The sequence below is a fragment of the Lissotriton vulgaris genome, chromosome 12, assembly GCF_964263255.1.
Source record: "Lissotriton vulgaris chromosome 12, aLisVul1.2, whole genome shotgun sequence".
NCBI lineage: Eukaryota > Metazoa > Chordata > Amphibia > Caudata > Salamandridae > Lissotriton > Lissotriton vulgaris.
The window spans coordinates 624,706,995-624,727,156 of NC_141700.1; the positions used below are offsets into that span (position 1 = coordinate 624,706,995).

Consider the following 20,162-nt stretch of genomic DNA (forward strand, 5'->3'; position numbering starts at 1 on the left):
TTTTCATTTGGCTATTATGCATTTTCATTTTTAGGAGCCTGGCCTAGAAATCCCTCCTGAGTTAAGCTAAGGGTAGAGGTGAGTCTGGGTAGTGCATTGTAGCATCATCTCCAGGGTGTTTACCTGGAGAAAAGCACTTTGGGAGAGTAGCACATGTACCCAACCAAGGCACAAGTACCAGAGGGGAGTACTAAAAGAACCCAATGTGGATACAAGGGAGAGGGGTGAGTAGCACTGCAGTGTTATCTGAACTGCACACAAGGGCCTATAGAGAGTAGCACAGAGATGCAATAGGGATACAACGACATGTAGAAAGGAACAGATGGCTCCAGTGTGGGTGCAAAGAGAAGCACAGGGGCCCTGTGCAAATACAATGATCCGAAGAGCGTAGCATGGAGGCTCCAAACGAATACAAGGACCTCTAGAGAGAAGCTATGAGGCCCACTGCAAATACAATGACGAGCAAGGAGCAGAGAGCCCTATATAAATACAAGACCCCTTACAAGATGGAACGAGGGCTCAACATGAACACAAACCACACAGGAGAGAAGCGCAGGGGCCAATGTGAACACAAGGACCTAGGGACAGCAACACCGGGGCCCAACTTGTGTGTGAAGATTTGCAGACTGTAGTACTGGGGACCCACCTGCATATAAGCAGCATCAGCATGGAGTGCCAGAGGATGGCACTTATATTGACCTGCACATAGCAACACCAATGTTAATGAATGAATGAACGAATGAATGAGCTTGTATAGCGCACAGCTACTCCGAGGCGAACCTGCACAACGCAGCATCCTCCGCATGAGATACTTTGCAATGTAGCATCATCTCCAGGGTGTTTACCTGGACGTCTCCACCGACGCCTCCAACCTTGGGGTCTTCCTCCAGGATCCGCAGCATCTCCACGGTGCAGGCGGGGTCCAGCACGGTGTCGGAGTCGCACACCTGCAACAAAGAGGAAGGTGCTAAGTCAGTGTGGTGATGACACCGTGTGATGCTTACAGGTTGTTACAGGGAGACAGATTAAACAAACCACTTCAATCAGAAGCAACCAGATCACAGGCGGGGAGCTGCCAGGTGGACCACAAGAAAGAACCAACAGGGGCTGTCGACACAAACTAAGACTGTGAACGGCTTCTCAGTTTAGAATGTGACCTGAAAATGAACTAAACTAAATACAATTGAGAGTAAAAAGAATGGCAAGCAGGAGCTTAATTTGTATTTATTTGGCATAAAACCCCGCAATAGCTGCCTCGATTCCAGACTGGACAAACAAAGACACTGCTGCTTACTCATAATATATAATAAATGCAGAACACATCGCCAGCAGGACATCCTGCCGTCCTTAAACCCTCTATGTAGGTTGTCCTGATGCCCTCAAAGAAAAACGAAAAAGGCTGAAAGTGTCAATATCTCTCAGGCATTGTGGTGGGCCCTGCCAATAGTCAACGCTGTGGACTTGAAATGTACAACCGCAGAATCGTTGTACATAGGATTATTCACGACTTAATGTGTGCAGCTGAGCAGCTCCAGCTCACGCCGCCTGGCAATGGCAGGCTGTAGTCGCATGTCATGCAGCACTTCTACTCCAAATGCCTCCCGTTCCTTTATTTATTATTCTCGTAAAAAGGCTTTTGCAGCAAGAGCATTTTCATGGCTGGAGGATGACAAACAAGGAACTGGAAAAAATACTGTGCGTTGCAAAGGGAACCTAGCACCGGCCAAACCAATAGGTCCGGCCTTTAAGTGCCAACACTTGTAAACAAACACAGGCATTCACACATGCTTGTTACACGCAGCGCATGCACTAATAATGTTTACCAAATTAAAGCCCGCCCTGTTGGCATTTTAGTTGTGGGGAAAAAAGATAGCAAGAAAATGGATGGCTTTCTATATAAAATGCCTTTACGAGATAAAGAATTGAATGATAAACAATCTCATTATTGAGCGTCCTTTTCGTAAATAAGATAGTCCCTATGCTTTCCATTGGGATTACTTCCTGGAAAGTGGAATGATACATCAAATAGCCAATAGCATTAATTTCGATAGTAGTACTCCTCTTGGTTGAGCCAAAGCCCACTCCATATATATTTTGAAGAATTGGTAACAATACGTCTTGCAGACTACCACAGTATTATTAACCTCATCCGTGCGGTGCAGATTTACCCCCGGTGCTGGGCCCTAATGGGTGTGGTCATGACGGAACGGTTTCGTCATGAGCACAGCTCGACCGATGCTCATGACGGAACCGTTCCGTCATGAGCATCTAAAGGGTTAAGCAAGACCTAAAAATGATACGCGTCTGCTCCATACGAATGCGACACCTTCTTTGGAGAATACTTTGGCCCAATTCTGCAAAAAACAATATCTACTTTGTCTTACAAAATGTCCTTGTGTTCTCCTTTGTATGGCATAAGCAGATTCTTCTGATCTGTGTTTTTACTTACTAATCTGGCACTTGTAGTCTTGTGTTTATGACGAAACAAATTCTACAAGATCTAGCATGCAAAGACGGAAACAGGATCTGATGATTTAGTCACCCCTGACATGGGCTCACGGTGACGTCTCTGATTTTATCTTGTGCGCCCCTACAAGACATCCATCTGTGCCTTTGTCAGAATTTCACCATTTAATCCCTTTTGCACATCAACCTGTTAACGCTACTGTACACCACCTTTGTGTGGTAAATAAAAAGCTAGTTATTTACGCTGTGTCGGAATTTCTATAATTACCCAAGAAAATGGTAATGCATAAAATGAGGAGCAGAGTCCGTGGTCTTCGAGTTGAAAGGGTTTTATTCCAGAACTCGAGTTAAGGGAGAGCTCTTTCACCAAGCAGGTTCAGAAGTAGTCTACTTTACTTGAAATAGATCAGCATTTTTATACAATACAAGTACAATCGAAAAGAAGGAGTTTCCCTCAGACTTGATTCAATCAAAGACGTAGCATACTTGTTCTCATTTGAAGAATAACCTGAATAGCATATAAACAAACATATTGCATCGTGGTGATTGTGGTGGCAAGTTACAGAGTTGCTGGTATCTGAAGACAGAGAATCGAGGCCTTGTTACAGGGTCATTGCTATCGGAAAGGCAAAGGGGACGAGGCATTGTGCGTTCTTTACTTCGTACACAAAGGTGGTGATGTTTCACAATGGTATGTGTGTGCATCAGGGAAGAAGGAGAATGGGCTGTAGTAAACTATTCTTCTTTGTGGCAGTCTCGTGTGCTTGATTATGTTTTCCCTTGGTTGTTAACCCAACCCGTGGCTGTCCTCGCAAACTAGGAAATCATTGACGAGCGAGTGCTGCTCGTTCGGTGACGGAGTCAGGGAAGGGGGTTTTCCGAGTCAGCCATCTGACTGACTTTGTTTTTGTCAAAGGGAAAATGTCGAACGGGAAGGAAAACCCGTAGGGTTACATGATGGCTGGACATTATTCTTGGCATGGGTCAGCTTTACGAAAAAGAGAGCAGGCAAGAGGGGGTACAACGGGGTTTGTGCTTGAAATTAGGAGAGTCTGCTTGCCTGGTCGACGTTAGGATGGATAGGGTGCATGATGGGACACCAGAGGAAAAAGGAGCTTTTTAGTCAAATTCCACATTTGGGAGCACTGCTTATGGACAAGTTATTTACCTTCAATAACGCCTTATCTGATAGAGACAAGATCTAGCTGCTGATTCCTTATCTTAGAATCCTCCCCTGGCACCAGACTGGATTCAGAAATTTTCCCAGCAGTACCGCCGCGCATCGGCAGAGAGTGGCGGTCATCTCCCGGATATGATGTTAACAAAGTCCATCTAAACCCTCCCCAATGCACCAATGTTAGTTTCTTCTTTTAGGTGCCTGAGGAGGATTCTAAGATAAGGAATCTGCAGCAAAATGTCTCTGTCAGATACAAGCATCTGATACCCATCAGCTGCACATTATGCAATGCTTCTTTGATATGCAAATGCCAGTGGTACCCTGATGCAGGGTCCTCTGTGCCCCCTTATGCAGAGTTATGTACGAGTCCTAGCCTTAGTTCACTGGTGTCTAAATTTGTTCCTGTGTTGGGAAACAGTATGTCTGTATTTTTAACCAACAACAAGATATAACTGATTACGTAAGAGACAATATAAAGTCATAGAAATGTATTTTCATTGTCAGATGAATGTCATGCTTCTTCATTTAAAATAATACATGACAACCATGATACTTCATTCAGAGTAACCGATAACAGCCAACACATGTTTCGCAAGTAATCGCTTCTTCAGGGCTCGACTATCAAATTCTGAAATAATTAGTGACTCAACTGAAAAATGTAATCTTCCAATTGAAACAACCTCCACTAGTCTTAGTCGCGAGTAACGGGGTGGTGAAACTAGCGGAGTAGCTTCCATTAGTGCAGCGGCAACAGGATTTAGAGGCCTGAGGGTCCCACTGAACACCGATTATTGCTTATTTATCAGTTCAAACATCGGCCATGGGGCTCCCTCCCTTGCACTAGGGCCCATGACACAGTGGCTTCGTTACTGAGTTAAACAACTTTGAAGTTCATACAAAAGGCATGGGAACCTTGATCCTGATAACAATGGGAAAGGTGTCAGTGAGTGAGTGGGGGGGGGGGGGGGGGGGGTGAGAGATATTGCTAAAAATAGGAAAATATTCTGTAACTATCTTGTTGGCCTTTCACATACAGGTAACTGCATGTAAAATATACTGCACACTCCTTAAATCAAAAATAAATGCAAGTTAAACAAATCTGTAAGAAGTGCATTGATGTGCTTAATGGTGTGACTTCAGAGGTCTGTGTTTTCAATGGGGTGTCACTGATTTGAAATCTGGTTGGTGCACTGTGAAATAGTTGTTGTGCATTTATAGCGCTATGGGGTCGCAGCCTGTGACCGAAAGTACTGTGACTATGTTCGTCATTAATTAAAAAAATATTTAACACACAGTATAAGAGACACTGCTCCTTTTTAAGCAAGCATTGGCTAAGCCAATATGCCTGCACTGTCTGACAGCATTTTGGCTTTGCCAATGCTTGTTATGCTTTTGCAAAACTTTACTGTAAGAAAACTGGTGGGCCCTCATCAATGTAAAAATAAACATTGGCTAAAAGCAAGCATATTTTGTTAGTCTCAAAAAGCACATATTGCCCGAGTAGTCCCTTGCACTTAAAGGAGTTACTTTATGCAGCGCTGACTTTAAGGTGGTGCAACTGGTGCAGCTTCACACAGCGCCAAGCTCGGAGGAGCTGTATTTTGAAATATCTTACATGCTTGCTGCAAAGTGCGTTGTGTGCTCAGCAATTTAAGGGCAATAATGAAAATGTCAAGATAACTCTGGTGATTAATATAAATGCTGCAGTGATCTAAATTATGTGTAGTTGTAGCCTGTCTCATCATAAAATAGCACTAAGGGTTAATGTACCTGCGGTGTAACAGAATTGCATTTTATGTAGACAGTTCAGTGGGTCACTGCTTTTTTCACAGAGATGCTTTTGTTACTTGCAGCTCATAAGTTACAAACCCTGTAATATAGCACAGTGAGCGATGAACTGGCTTCAAAGAGCTGCGTGCAAATTGCAAAGCACAGGTTGAGAACCTTCTGTTTTTCCTCAGTCATTCATTATTCTAAGGTTATTAAAAGTATTTGTGTGGGTAGAAATTAATTCTCAATAGTAAAGCCAACGCCAACCACTGTGTTTCATTTTAAATGAGTTTGTGCGTCTCCAGTCCAAGCACTCTTAAAATATATGGCTGACATGTGACTCCTACACTTTGTAGTGCGCATTGTCTTGTGTAACATTTCCTATACATTAGTTTACATACTTAAATGATGCATTGTCTCAGTATTCCATTGGAAAAAAAAATTGTATTGCTTTTTATTGTCATTTTCATAACAAAACAACAAGAAAAGAAACAGGCATCGCAGTGCTTGACTATTATGGGCAGGTAAGACATGTCCACGACACATACAGCATACACCTGCAGCTAGAGTCCACAATATGCAATTGATAGCATGTAACATTATAGTAAATAATTCACACAAGACACATGTTGGCCATCAGAAGCAGCATTCAGGGTAATTTGAACCACATTTCCAACAACAGTCTTCCATTGGAAGTTTAATGTTTGTGTGATGTACAGTGTTATGACACCCTACTTTGGTATGAGTAGCGCTATAAAAGAAATTAAATACAGGTGAGAGAGAGGCTTTGGAGAGTGGAGGTCACCCTTGGAAGGTAGTTGAGAAGGACGTTGGGGGGCGCCAATAAAGATTGTCGCACTGGGCGCCACAAACGCTAAAACCGGCACTGACTCTGTATGTGGATCTGCTCCTTAAGACAGGGAAAACACTGTCGCTCACAGTAAAGTAGTCAATGGCTGAAGTGTGCTGACCCACAACTCCATGCAGTGTGCTTTAGTGGTGGTAGAAAAATGTGAATGCCATAACAACAGATAAATGGATGAAGAAGTGTGGCAGAAAGCACCTATAAGTAAGTAGCAGTGCAGCGTGGGTTGGCAGCACCCTGGGCAAGGCAAATATTGCACCCCCTAACTCGTGGCCCATTAGTATTTTCTGGCGTAAAATTTTAAAAGAAAAAAAATAGTAGCACAATTTTTTTCTTTAAACATTTTTGCCCCCTAAGAATTGTGCGACTGGGGCAACCGCCCCTGTGTCCCCGCATGCTACGCCACTGTAAGTAAGTTTATTATACACATTATTTTAATAAAATCAAAAAGTCTGGGCTAATGCTAGATTTAAAAATGTATTATAAGATAGGTTGCACACAGTATAAGGTAGGCTGCCACAAAATTTGCAAAAAGGTTCCGTTTTTAAGTGCTTACAGAGCTTTCAAAAGATATATTTTTAGTAGTATGAAATCAGACTGTACCCAGTTACCCTCTTATTTTGTATAGAGGGTGCCATTAAATGGAGGCAATCCAGAACTGGTAACATTCTTACTGTACCTTGCAAAAAAAATAACTCTGGGTCACAATGATTATCAATTAAAGACTACTTTCGCTCTCAAGCCTTCTTTGATTTGGCAAATGCATACATTTAAATTTCGTTCAGGTAGCAGGCACCCTAGAGAGAAAGCTTGTTTCTTCTTTACCTGCCTGTTGCGGGGCGTAGCTAGACAAGGCCACCAGTGGCAGTCCCTGCGCCTGTAAGAGCGCGGGTGGGGGGTGCTGAATATTCCTGTAAAAAGGGGTTGACCGGCTTGCGCCCCCAAAACGCGTGCCACTGCCCAGCCCCCTTGCTATGCCACTGCCCGCCTGTCCCTTCTTTTGCTTCATAGTACAGGAGACCAGCTGATTCTTTTTCAGCCCAAGGCAACTCAAAGTGGGTATTAACCTTTCAAGAACAGGTCTTTTCTTTTTTATCAAGCAGTTTGGGAACTGGTTTGGTAAACTTAAAAAAGCTTGGGAACATTGTTCCCGGTAGATCCTATCCACTTCGACCTCTGGGATGGTAGGCAGAGAGTGTAGACCCCTTACGCATTCTGAAGGTCCTTTCTGGCCTTCTGTGTGAAATACCAGAATTCCACCTGGATTTCTCCACTTGCTCACTTGGTGCATTTCAGGGAAGGTCTTTGCAGCACAGCTAGTTTTTCCTAAATCTGACCCTATGTGTATGTGCAATTGATTTCCATTTGGGAAAAAGAGAAGGCACTTTGCACAATTAATTCCTGGTAGGCTGTGGTAATTGTTCAGTAATTAGCAGCTGGGTATCAAATGCAAATATTTCTAAAGACTTTTGACAAAGGATTCTCAGCTGTTGAATTTTCAGCCTTAAAAGGCATTTTGAAACTCACCGGACAGGGGTATTGTATTTTACATTTCAGTTTAACACCATATTTTGTCAGTTTCCTCTGAGTGCTATACTGTTTATTTTGATTATTTGCTTGTTTTCAGAAAAACATTTTCTGGCCAATTTTAATGGTACATGATTTTCAGTTTCATCAAAGAGCTATGCCTTTCTAGCGAATTTGTAAATGGTCCTAAATGAAGTTTCTTGATGAATAAAAATTCTTGATTCATAGATATTATGTTCATTTGTAATTCTAGACAATGTGCTACTTGCGCCTTGATCGCTGCTATACAGCGCGTGGTCAAAGTGGCCCGTTAGGCTGTTGAAATAGCCTCCCCATAGCAACACCTGTAGCTTGGATCCCTAACGTTTGACTCAAGTGTGATCTTGCCTAAGTCCCATGTGGTCACAAGTTCTTGTAATGTATGATTCACTGAGCGCCATTATAGTGAATACAAGATTCTATATCTGGTTATTCACTGCTGTGACGTAGCTACAGTGTGAAATAAATGTTGGTACCCACTGTTGCTAGGATATAATTAAATTCCAGGCTGCTAGACAGGGCTCTCCGAGAGACTGTCAGTGCAGGGAGGGCTCTAGTGCAGCTTTGGGAAGGAAGGGGTTGGGAAAGAGGGGCGGTGGGGGCCAGGTATACATTTCTATCCTGCTACCCCTGCTTAGCAGATAAAGGCACTTGCGTATGATTTGGGTAGGATATATATATAAAACATCGCAAGTAAAGGCATTTGAGCCAATGATCTAATTCCAGCATTCATGCAGATAAATTAAATAAGAAGACATTGAATAAGAAATATTTATTATAGGGCTTTTATGTATGCATATACCTTATTTATTTATAATGGCAATCCTTTAAATTTGTGTATTTATACATTTATATTTCTGCAAGTATTTTAAGTATTTATTTGCACTTTATTTGAATTGCTATGTCTTCGGCTGTTGATTACTGCGATGGTAAAACAACTAAAGCACATTAACAACCTTGTGAATGGAAGACACGCTACTGAATGTTTGTTTTCCCTGATTATTATCACGTGACACGGAAGGTAGGGGGGGTGTGCAGTAAGCAATAATAAAAAGAAATGGGAGACTGCGCTCCGTATGTGAACAAGGGCACTTGTTGTCCAAAACGCATCATCGTTTGTGAGGAGTAAATAAAAACATCTTGCCGAAGTATCCTGGGTCCGCCACTCTCTCTTCGCCGGGAAGAGGTTGTGAGAGTTCGCAAGTCTATGATATATATATTTCTCATGATGTAGATGGGTAATCCTTGAATAAAGGGAAAGTTAAGATGGATAAACCCAACGCTCCTAGCTTGCTTTCTACAGGTCCATGCAGCATTATGTTGTTCTTCCTCTCACTGGCAGATCTACAAAATGAAATGGAAAGAGCAGCCACCCAGCTGCGAGGAACCTTGAGATGCAAGGTGAGGGCAGGTGGCCACACACATTCTAACCTGAGGGAATGGGGGACCAGACATGGATCAGTTTGGGTAAAGGAAAATCAAAAATTGAATCCACTGCTCCCAGGTCAACTTGTAACCACTCGCATCTGCCTGTTCGAGTTAATCCCAAAATTGTATCCGAAGACGTGGTCTGTGTGCACTCAACCCATAAGCGTGTGGACCAGGTAGCTGCAGCGTCTGCAATGGAAAGTGGCGGAAGAACCGGGCCTGCAATGATCAGCAAATTTGTCTGAAGTTAAGGAAAGCAAATAATCAGTATTTATTCTTAGCAGAAAAAAAACTGGGACTACGACACTAGGTAAGTCAATGAGTAGAAAAACTAGCTCATGTAAGAGGAATTATGGGAGGAAGGTCTTATGAAAGCCAATAACACTTTTTATTTAGTATATTTATGTGAAGTTTTTCATTGGCATAGTGTTGCAAAGTCATCCTGCACCCCCCATCTTTTTGCTGACTGGTGCTGCTGGTAACTTACTCTGACTGACCCTGGGCTCTGCCTAACCAGGCGAGGGCGAGTGCTATGTTGAAAGAGACACATTTAGATTACAGTGAAAACACCTAATACACCAGGGTACACTATGGTATGGGGTACCCCTGTGATTGGCATGACCTACTCCATAGGGCTCTAGTACATATTTTGGCAGGGGGATTGAAACTACCTATCAGTCCTTAGTATAAATAGGGCATGGCAGTTTAGAGGCCAGCAGACCTTTCCGCACTTGCATGTGTGCACTGCTGAAGCCTGAGGTATTTTTAAAAATGGCTCTGTGTGGCAGGACTGCTTTTAAAAAGTAAATTGTGCCCACACTCAACTCGTGTGTTTGGTGCATTTAAAAATGGGTAACCTACAATGTTTTGGCATATTAGGAACCCGCAGGGTCTCCCCTAGGTGTCCTAGGGGTGGAGGGGTCAGGTATTTATAAGGTGTACCCTTATAAAATAAGTTTGTTTTATATGACCTGGGTTAAGTGACATTTCACATTTCACTCCCCACATTGTGATAAAGTGCTGCCCAAATTCGACTGATGCTAGGAGCACTGTGAAGGGAGGATCTGCAATATTTTTACATATTCAGAACCCCTTAAGTCTCACCTAGGTGTTCCTGGGGTAGGTGTTCTGTAGATATATGTAGCATACTTATAAAATACGTTTTTATAAGCCCTGGTGCTGGAAAAATGGCCCAAGTTAGTTTTCCCATTGCAAATCCTATGTCACATAAGTTAACATGGCAAGCGGTTATTAGATAATAACTCCTGATAGGAGTATGATAGTCTTCCATTCAAAGACTTCCCAGAATGGTAGTGATAAATCCGTCAGTCAGTCAAGTATGCTTTATTCGAGGTACAAAAGACTCATAAAAGCAGAACACATATAAAATCATACGTTCATAGCAATAATGTTAAAAACCTATTTACAATCACAGAAATGTTAAAAAATAAAGCTTCAAGACTTCCATTAAAATTCACTATGAAACCACAAAATTCATACAGATACAACACCAATGTATAGGCAGATTCTCAATAGCTAATTGGAGGGGCAGAAAAAGGACTGCATTTCTCTTAACATCCTATTGTTGTGCCAGGAAAGTTCTTCTAATTGCCCATACCCAGCCTAGATATTTCGCAACAGCCACAGCAATGGTGGAGGAAGAATTAGTACGTATTATTCTGAGGACCACAACACTGTCCCTTGTACCAAGCTGTTTGCACATTGCCCTCAACCAGACACGTCGGGGTAGACAGTAGGCCGCACATACAAACAGTAGATGGGCAATGGTCTCTGTGCAGACTTTACAAGATGGACAGATATAAGAGTTACCTTCGGCCCATCTTCCAGTTAGCGATCTAATAGGAATAGACCCCACCCTGAGCTGGAAGTAGAACTTCCTTTCCTGGGGCTTAGTTATAATGTCCCAGTAGGACTCGAGGGAAGTGCAAGATTTCAATTCGAGATACTGGCCCTCCAAAGTAGAAGCATCAGCATCATTCCAGTTCCTATGGTTTACTGTTTCCCAGTACTTTGTTTTTATAACTTTCTTGGCCGGGAACTGCACCTCCTCTGGTTTCTCCCAAAGCTCGTTCATACCCAAAGTCCCCAAAGATCTACGCAAATCCCCTAACCAACCTATCTTGTGGAACTTATCACGGTTGATTGCATCCAGGAAGCCCCTTGCGTAATGTGCGAGTTCAGGAGTGACCCAGATGCGACGCCAGTATAGAATGGGTCGCAATCTAAAACAACATACAAGAGAGCAGAACAGGTCAAGGGGTGGTGTGTGGCCATACCAGTGACTAAGGGACAGTAGGCTGCATATGTGAACCAATGCTGCTGGAGGTTATTGGAAACATAAGGCTAGTACAAATCCCATCAGACCACCCTTCCGGTGGAGTTTGCGTCACGAGGGAATTGCAGATCAATCCATATCTCGGCCGGCCATATAGTGCCGGTGTAGAACTGGATGTCAGAAAACTAGCCATGATGTTTACCAAGTAGTGGACTAGATAATGTGCAGTGCTCGAGTGAAAGTGATAAATAAAATTAACTACACAGGCTCTGAAAGGACATATATACAGACGTCCGTGTGTCAAGGGATAAAAACCACGCCTGGTAGAACGACTACCCTATGGCGCTTGTGCAGTGGGTCGCAATCTAGCCATATCAGATATGGCTTTCCTACCCAACTCGCAACGTAGCGGCTTCATGGGTGTGCTTTTAGGTAGGGTAGTGAGGCTTCGGATAAATCCAATAATATGATATTGTTGAATTTCTCCTAAAATGTACAAACATGAAGTTATAAGACTTTATTGTTTGTAGGTCCAGATTCAGCCTTCCAGTGGTCTGTCCTGATTGGTCAGAGTTACGTGGGTGAGCCTGGCTGCTTTGAAGAGGTGATAAAGAGCCCCTGAGTTATTCAGCTCTGCTGGGAGGACAGTGTGCTGCTACACAGAAATGCCAGAGCAGGGGGAGGAGTCATAAACCATGGTCTTCAATAGAAGGGGGAGGCCTCAGTGTCATTTACAACTCTACTTGTTTGACCCCAAGCCAGAGCTAGGCTTATGGAAGGAATGAGCAGATGCAGGGGGAGAGGCTATGGAAAGTAGCCACCCTAGGGGTGTGTTTGGCCAGCTTTTACCTCCCTGCTGAAAAATCAGCCATTATGAATTTGGAGGATTTGGTGCACTCTGGGACAAAATAATGCTGCACTCTACAGAATGTGGTCATATCCTTGGGGAGATGCCCTGCTCCCATTGGTCGGGGGTGACCTCCTGCTTGACCCAGAGAACTTGGAATAAGTATCTGAGAGGGGCAGAGACTCTCAGATCTGCTGCTTGAAACTTAAGAGAATCAGAAGGGTCTGTGCTGAAGATTTTGATGTGCATTTCCAAAGGCCTGGACTCTGAGATTGTGCCTTTTTTGTACCATTTGAAACTACAGCCCTGTGGATCAAACCTGCTTCAAAAGGACTAAAGAGTGGCCTCCCTGCAAGCTACAAGTTATCAGAGCTCACCTGGACATCACCACAAAGAATCCCCAGCCTGGAGTACTACCAGTAGATTTGTAAGTGTTTTGTTCAGTGGATTGCATAATTGAAGTCTCACACTTTCAAGGACCCTCTTGGAGATTCCAGAACCTTGGATTGTGTGTTGGATACTTTGGGACCCGCAAGAAGAACTTCAGGAAGGAGTTCTTACTGGGCCCAGCCTGCTGGAGAAGGCTGCACTCGAGTGGTGAGAAATCCTCCGGAACAATTGGTAAATGTGAATGTGTCCCTGTTAGAGCAACCAAAATGACTAAAAGTGGCACTGTTGGTTTTTAAGCACTAGAAAGTGACTAATCTTTAGAAATTCAAATCTCTGGTTCCCTACAGTGGATTTTTTTTAGTTTTTTGTGTCATTTAAAAGATAAAAATATTTCCTATTTTTATAAATTGGTGTTGGATTTTTTTTTTTTTGTTATGTCTTAATTATGTACTGAATTGGTGTTTTTAAATGCTTTACATACCTGTCTTTGAAGTTAAGCCTGCATGCTCGCAGCCACGTTACCAAGGGTTGAACATAGGAATAAGACCTATTCTGAGCCGTATGCTGTGTTAGTGGCCTTATTGCCATAGGTAGACCTCCATTTGCCCCTACAAATAATCCACTTTCCAACACATAGTCTTACCCACAGGGGCATCAGATAGCTTTAAACATAACAAAATAATGTAGACTCATTATAACAGAAGAGAAGTAGTAATCTGGAAGAACATTCTGTTAAGTATTAAATAGGGTGTTAAAGTCTAACTATGTGCATATTAATGTCCTTTTGGAAAAAATTGGTATTTGGAATTTTGTGAATTAGTTGATTTTCTTTTTTTTTTCTTTTTATTATAGAAACAAAAATAGGGACATATCAGGTACAATACAGTCAGTCACGATAACAAGATGGCAATTTCAAATGTCAGGATACCTAGAAAAGGACACAGACGCTAGCAATCAATTAAAATTATATCACTCAATACAGTGAACAACCGAATCTAAGCGCTACAGCCCATCAGGACCCGCCCACTCAGTAAGTCAGGATATTCGAGCATGCAATGCCCCTGTATATACAAATCTAAGCAGAAATAGACATATGAAACTACAAGAGGGATTACGTAGGTCCCGGCGCTATTAACCAGTACAATATGCAGCAGTTTAATGGTATATACCCCCCAAGTGTCACAGCCCTCAGTCACCGCCCACTGACAAATCAGGATAATAATGCTTGTATTGCACCCATATATTCAAAATGACCAGGAAAAGTTACAAACATCAAAACATAAAAATACGATCTGGACAGAAGACAAAAATATATATGCCACGGCCTAAAATAACTACACTAAACATAAACCACATCCCCCCACCATGCACCCCTGCATTAGCTTTTGCCCGTCCCCAACTAGCAGCGTGCCTGTCGCCCCAATGCAAAACTAACTATTGTAAAAGAAGAAAATGGAGGAGGGCCTTCACCGCCACATCCCCTTCAGACAGGATATTTTGCTCCAAAACACTCACTTGGGCATCTGAAGTCACTGTGGCGAAGCGGGATAGAATAACACTCGAGGCACTTGGGGAGGCCATGTCACACATTGCATCCATTCACATGAAGCCGCTCCCAAAGGCAAGATCTTCCAACCATCCCTATTTAGCGACCAAACTCAGGAATGACCTGGAGACCACAGGCTATCTCCGGTAAATCCACGTTCCGTTCGGGTGAAGTTCCCGTCAGCCTCCCTACCTTCCAATGACAGAATCGATGGGAAAAAGCACTACGGGACAGTCAGGGTAATATTGCCTTGCTCCGTTGTTGCTGCTGTTATATATTAGAGGTCTACCATTGGAAGCAGCAACTCTCAGCTCACTTCCGAACCGACCGGGACTTCTTGATCTCTCATTGCCGATGTTGTTCAGCTCGCCCCCGGCCTTTCAACTACTCAAGGCCCCGGTTCCAACTCCGGTACAAGCCACAAACTTTACGTCGATCTTTCTCCGTCATCAGAGCTGGTAGATCACTCGGGATCACACGGTCGGGCATCCCTTCATCTCATCTATGCGAGGACACTGCATAGGCGCAGGATATGTGACAGGATCTTGTGGGAGGAGAAGGAGGTCGACGGAGCCGGGAGCCTAGGCGGCCATCTTGGTCGCCGGCTTGGCTCCTCCTCCCGAATTAGTTGATTTTTGTTTCTGATATTTCGTTGCTCACCTATTATTCAAGTAAGGTGAAAAGCATTGTGAATTGCTTTATAAGTTATGCAGGAAAACTTGAAATCAACATTAAATGTAATCAGAAGCCATATAAGTTTTCTGAGGATAAGTGTGATGTGATCTAATTGTTTGACTCTCTAACTAGCTGAGCAGCAAAGTGGAGGATGTTTTTGGTAGTGCAGTAAATGATTTAGAGTGACATGCCAGGATTGCATTTTCTTCGTGAGGTGAAGGTTACAGCTTCCTGACCAGATGTAGTTCATAGAAGGCAGGCTTGATTAGTTTTGAGATATGATCATTTAAGATTGTGATTGATGATAAAGCTGAGAGACTTTACATTTGGGACCAGGTCTGGTTAAATACTTATGGGGTACAGGAGTCACAATCCAATTACGTACTGTGGAGAGAGTCACCGGGTAAGAGGAGAAGGAATTCCTAATAGACATCCTTTTACACAGAAAATAACTGAATTAAGGAACGACTTCCCCCTAGGTAAAGGAGAGGTGACACTAGAGTGGCCCAGGATGGCAGGAAAAAAGAAAGAGTGTTGGGGTGGTTCCAAAGATAGAACTATAATCCCTGCAGCACTACAGCAAGATCAATATGTGAAGAGTCCACCTTTCTTCAGTACACAAATTCATATTCACATTTCAGAAATGTAAATTAGCACTTTTATTTATTATCACAGAACACTGACAAAAAAATAATGACAAAGTCAGAGAATGGCCAGTCATGGCTTGGGATTATGAAGCAAATACCATCTCCGTTTCTTCTATCTAGAGGGAACAACCAAGACACAATGTCTATGCTCCGAACTCCGACCACGCCGCATTCTTCGCACTGCTTTCTGGGAAGTTAGCGTCGTTTTTAGTTGGAACGGTGTTTATAGGGGGGGACTTCAATTCAATCACTGACGTGGAACTAGATGATTCTCATCCCCCGCTGGCTCAGTCGGCAGTAAGACGAGTGGCCAAGGTACGACGGGAATGGCAGGGAGCGTGGGGTCTTGTGGATGTCTGGCGCGGGCAGCACTCCGCGGACAGGGACTATTCTTTTTATTCGGTGCCTCATGATTTACACGTACGGCTCGATGGCATTTTGTGTACTCCGGGGGCACTGGAACTCACATGCCATAGCGAGTACTTGGTGAGGACACTCTCGTACCACAACCCCTGCCTGATAACCATGCTCTGGTCGCGGCAGTGACAGGTGATCCCGACGTGGCGATTGAATCCGGCGACGCTAGAAGACCCCACGTTTGCAGCAGAGCTCGGGGAGGGCATAGAGCGCTACTTCTTAGACAACTCAGGGACGGCGTCGAGTAGAGCGCATGAGTGGGACGCCTTTAAAACAGTGGTGAGAGGGACATGCATCTCATCCATCGCTAGGACGCGTAAGGTGCAGTTGCAGTATATAGATCGAGCGGAGACTAGCCTACGCCAGGCAGAAATAGATAGCCACACGAATGGGAACGGCCCAGGTGCGATGACGGCGGCGCGCGAGGAAGGGGCTACGCAGGTCAAGCGGCTCCGCTGCTACGATTATAGAGAATATATGGTCCGAGCCCATGCTGAACGAGATAAAGTAGGGATGTTATTGGCTTGGCTGGCTAATCCGGCGGTCCGGGGCTCCCCAATAATGTCTCTGACCACACCCTCAGGGGACCTGGTCTTTTCACAAAAGGAGGTTAACAACCAATTTTTGGAATATTATACGCTGCTATATCAGAGCAGGATGAGGGACCCCACTGATAGTCTGGATGACTATCTAGAGGCCGTGGGGCTGCCACATCTGGACCCGGAACAGGGCACCAAGCTGGGGGAACCCATTTCACCGGGAGAAATTAGGGCTGCGGTCAAACACATGGCTCGGAGAAAGACGCCGGGGGCCGACAGACTTCCGGTGGAGTTCTACGCAGCATATTTGGATATCCTGGTGCCACACTTGCAGTCGGTTTATCAAGAGGCGTGGAAATTGGGCAGGCTGCCACCCACCATGAGAGAAGCGATCATAGTCCCGCTACTGAAGAAGGGTGGGGATCCCGCGTTCAGGGCTGCGTACTGACCGCTCTCCATGCTCGCAGTGGACTATAAGATCCTCAGTAAGATTCTGGCCACACGTCTCTTAGGCCAGATGGGCACCCTGGTGCACCCGGACCAATCGGGTTTTATCCCTGCTAGGAACACCGCAACGTGTATACGGCAATTGATTCGGGTCATGGGGGATGGAGGAGGGGGCTTGGCGAGGGCAGCAGTGCTGTCGGTGGATATCGAAAAGGCGTACGATAGCGTGGAGTGGTCGTATTTGTTTCGAGTGTTGAAGGGATTTGGTCTAGGGGATCATTTTATACGCTGGACCAGCCTGTTGTACAGCTCCGCCACGGCAAGGGTTCGCACGGGACGCACTATCTCAGCGGCCTGCCAGGTGGAGAGAGGTACTCGTCAGGGCTGTTCTCTGTCCCCGCTACTGTTTGCGCTGGCAATTGAACCGCTAGCAGCGCATGCCCGCCAGGGACGATTGTACGAGGGAATCTTGCTGCGCTGGGAGCCTCATCACATATCTTTATATGCAGACGCCAGACAATTGCTCAGAGAATCCGGCCGCTTGTCAGGTCTACAGGTGAATTGGAACAAGACCTGTTTGTTTCCCCTATCCCCTGGGGATCGGACGCCCCGTCACTGGATGGCCTGAGTTGGGAACCCGACTGTCTACCGTATTTGGGTGTCCGCATATTTCACACCCCCATTGACCTCTTTGACGGGAATGTGGGTAGCGCGCTGAGAGGGCTCAGAGGCAGTATAGCGTTCTGGCGTACTCTCCCCATATCGGTAGCTGGGCGCGTAGCGCTCTTGAAGATGGCAGCGCTCCTGAAGATGGTAGCACTCCCACGGCTGCTATATTTTTTCTGTACTTTGACGATCTGGATCCCTGTTTCCTTTTTTCGGACACTCCGGGCGATGATGAAAGGGTTTATCTGGGGATCTGGCAGACGGCGGGTAGTGCTGGCTACCCTGATGAGGCCGAGGGAGGAAGGGGGGCTGGCGGCCCCAGACTTCGAGTGGTACTATCTGGCGGCACAGCTGCAATGGCTTACCCAGGCAGTGGCGCGAGAGTTTAGGAGGCCAGACGGACCGCAGGGTAGGGTCATCCCCAGACACGTACTGTCGTTCATCATTCTCCGGCAGAAGCTCCGATTGGACCAGCTCACCCTTGAAGAGCGCGCCCTCCGGTCATGCTGGATGCGAAGTCAGAAGCGCGCAGGGTTTGCGAGCCCATATGCCCCGGAAATCCCCCTGGTATGTGCACGGCCCTCCCTCATGGTGGGGACTGGTCAGCATTGGCTGGCTGGGAGGAGTGCGGGCTCTACATGATTGTGTATTTATATAGAGATGGTGTCTTGATGCCTTTCCCGGCCTTGCAGGAGGCCTTCGACCTGCCGAGGGGGGATTACTTATTGCAGGCTGCCCTTGTGGCAGGAATTCAGAAACAGTGGAAGATGGGATTGTCGGACCCCCAACATCGTTGGGGTGTCAGTACGTCACTATGGCGGCGGGTACGTTTAAGGCCATCACCTGCTTATATCGGCGATTGTCCACGGAAAACCTTTCCCCTCTGGATAGCTTGAGAGGTAAATGGGAGGAAGATCTTGGTAAGCTCAATTCCGAGACGACGTGGCCACAGTTGCTGAGGCGGGCCTGGAAGGGCACGCGTAATTCTAGGTTCCAACTGGTCCAATTTTATACTCTCCACAGGGCCTACTTAACCCCGGTCAAAATCCAGCAGTATTTTGGGCGAACCCAATCGCTGTGCCCTCGGTGCAATGCAGAAGACGCTGATTTTGGTCACATGTTTTGGTCCTGTGTGGGATTAGGCTCTTATTGGGTGGATGTGATGACATGTTTGAACCGAGTGACGGCGCGTGACCTGGAAGCTGAGATGGGAACCTGCCTTCTGTTGTGGTTTCCGCACACTCCCAACACTAAAGTAACAAGCAAATTTTATGACTTGGGTTTAATTTTGACGAAGAGGGAGCTTGCCATGCACTGGAAGACGAGGACGGTCCTAGCTTTGGGAGGTGGAAGGCGCGCTTCCAGCACTGGGCGGGGAGCGAGGCGACACTTCGGCTCCAGCTGGCCAGGCATTCCTCTAATGACAAGGCGCTGGAAGTTGCAAGGGCCTGGGGAGCGTTAGTGACGGAACTCTAATCCCCGGTTGAGCTGGACGAAGAAGACTAGGTGCAGGCAGTTGTAGATCAGGGAGTGAGGACCAGAGCAGGGGATCCCGGGAACGCAGAGGGGAATGTTTTAGATGGGGACACTTGAGCACATATAGGGAGGAGCTAAGCACTACACGACACATCCAGAAATATTGAAAGTTCAGGAGGGAGACTCGGAGCACATGTGAACAACCAGATGGAATCTACTACCTATTGAGATTAATGATGATGTTATCTCACATTGATTTGTGTTAAGTTTTGTGGAATCCAGGATTGCAGGTGCTTTGTAGCAAGGAGACACTCGAGGGCACACTGACAGGGGGGTGGGGGTAGAGGGGGAGGGGGCGGAGGAGCTGGGGGGGGGGGGGTAAAACATTGAGCATTGGTTAATCCTGTTTTTGACAATAAATATTGAAATGCATACAAGTTTTTATTGCACGTGATATTAAGCTGCTGATTAATGCCGCCTGTTGACTCAATAAAAAATGTATTTACAAAAAAAAAACAAGACACAAATGAAGGACTGGAGTAATGAAAAGACCACCTTAATAACCTCATTTAATCCACACTGTGCCCAATAAGAAAAGCCTCACTTCATTTCTGTGGTGGTTGGAAAAAGCAGTTGTCCACTTCAAACATAAATATCCACAACTGAGAACATATGATGACAATCAATAATGATATGTCAAAAATATATACACTAGTGAGTGAAATTGAAAATATCATCTTTAAAAATGCAGCAAGTGTTTCCGCACTATCCAATCACATGAGCGATGCCTATTTGAAGCTAGAAGATATAGAAAACAAGCAAGAAAGGGAACATTTAGGAGTCATTAGAATCAGAGAAAAAGCTGAAGGAATCATCCCTCCATATACACTAACGGCCTCCATATACACTAACGACCTATTTTCCAAGGCTGTCCCTGAATATGT

General features: G+C 45.1%; 1 protein-coding gene across 1 annotated transcript in view; it reads right to left on the reverse strand.

The window, feature by feature from the left end:
- The window catches only part of HAS3 (hyaluronan synthase 3), a 120,045-nt gene that overhangs the window by 37,264 nt on the left and 62,619 nt on the right, over window positions 1–20,162 (reverse strand). Inside the window, exon 3 of the mRNA XM_086946521.1 lies at window positions 846–947. Coding sequence (XP_086802647.1) covers window positions 846–947 — 102 coding nt within the window. The remainder of the gene's footprint in view (window positions 1–845; window positions 948–20,162) is intronic.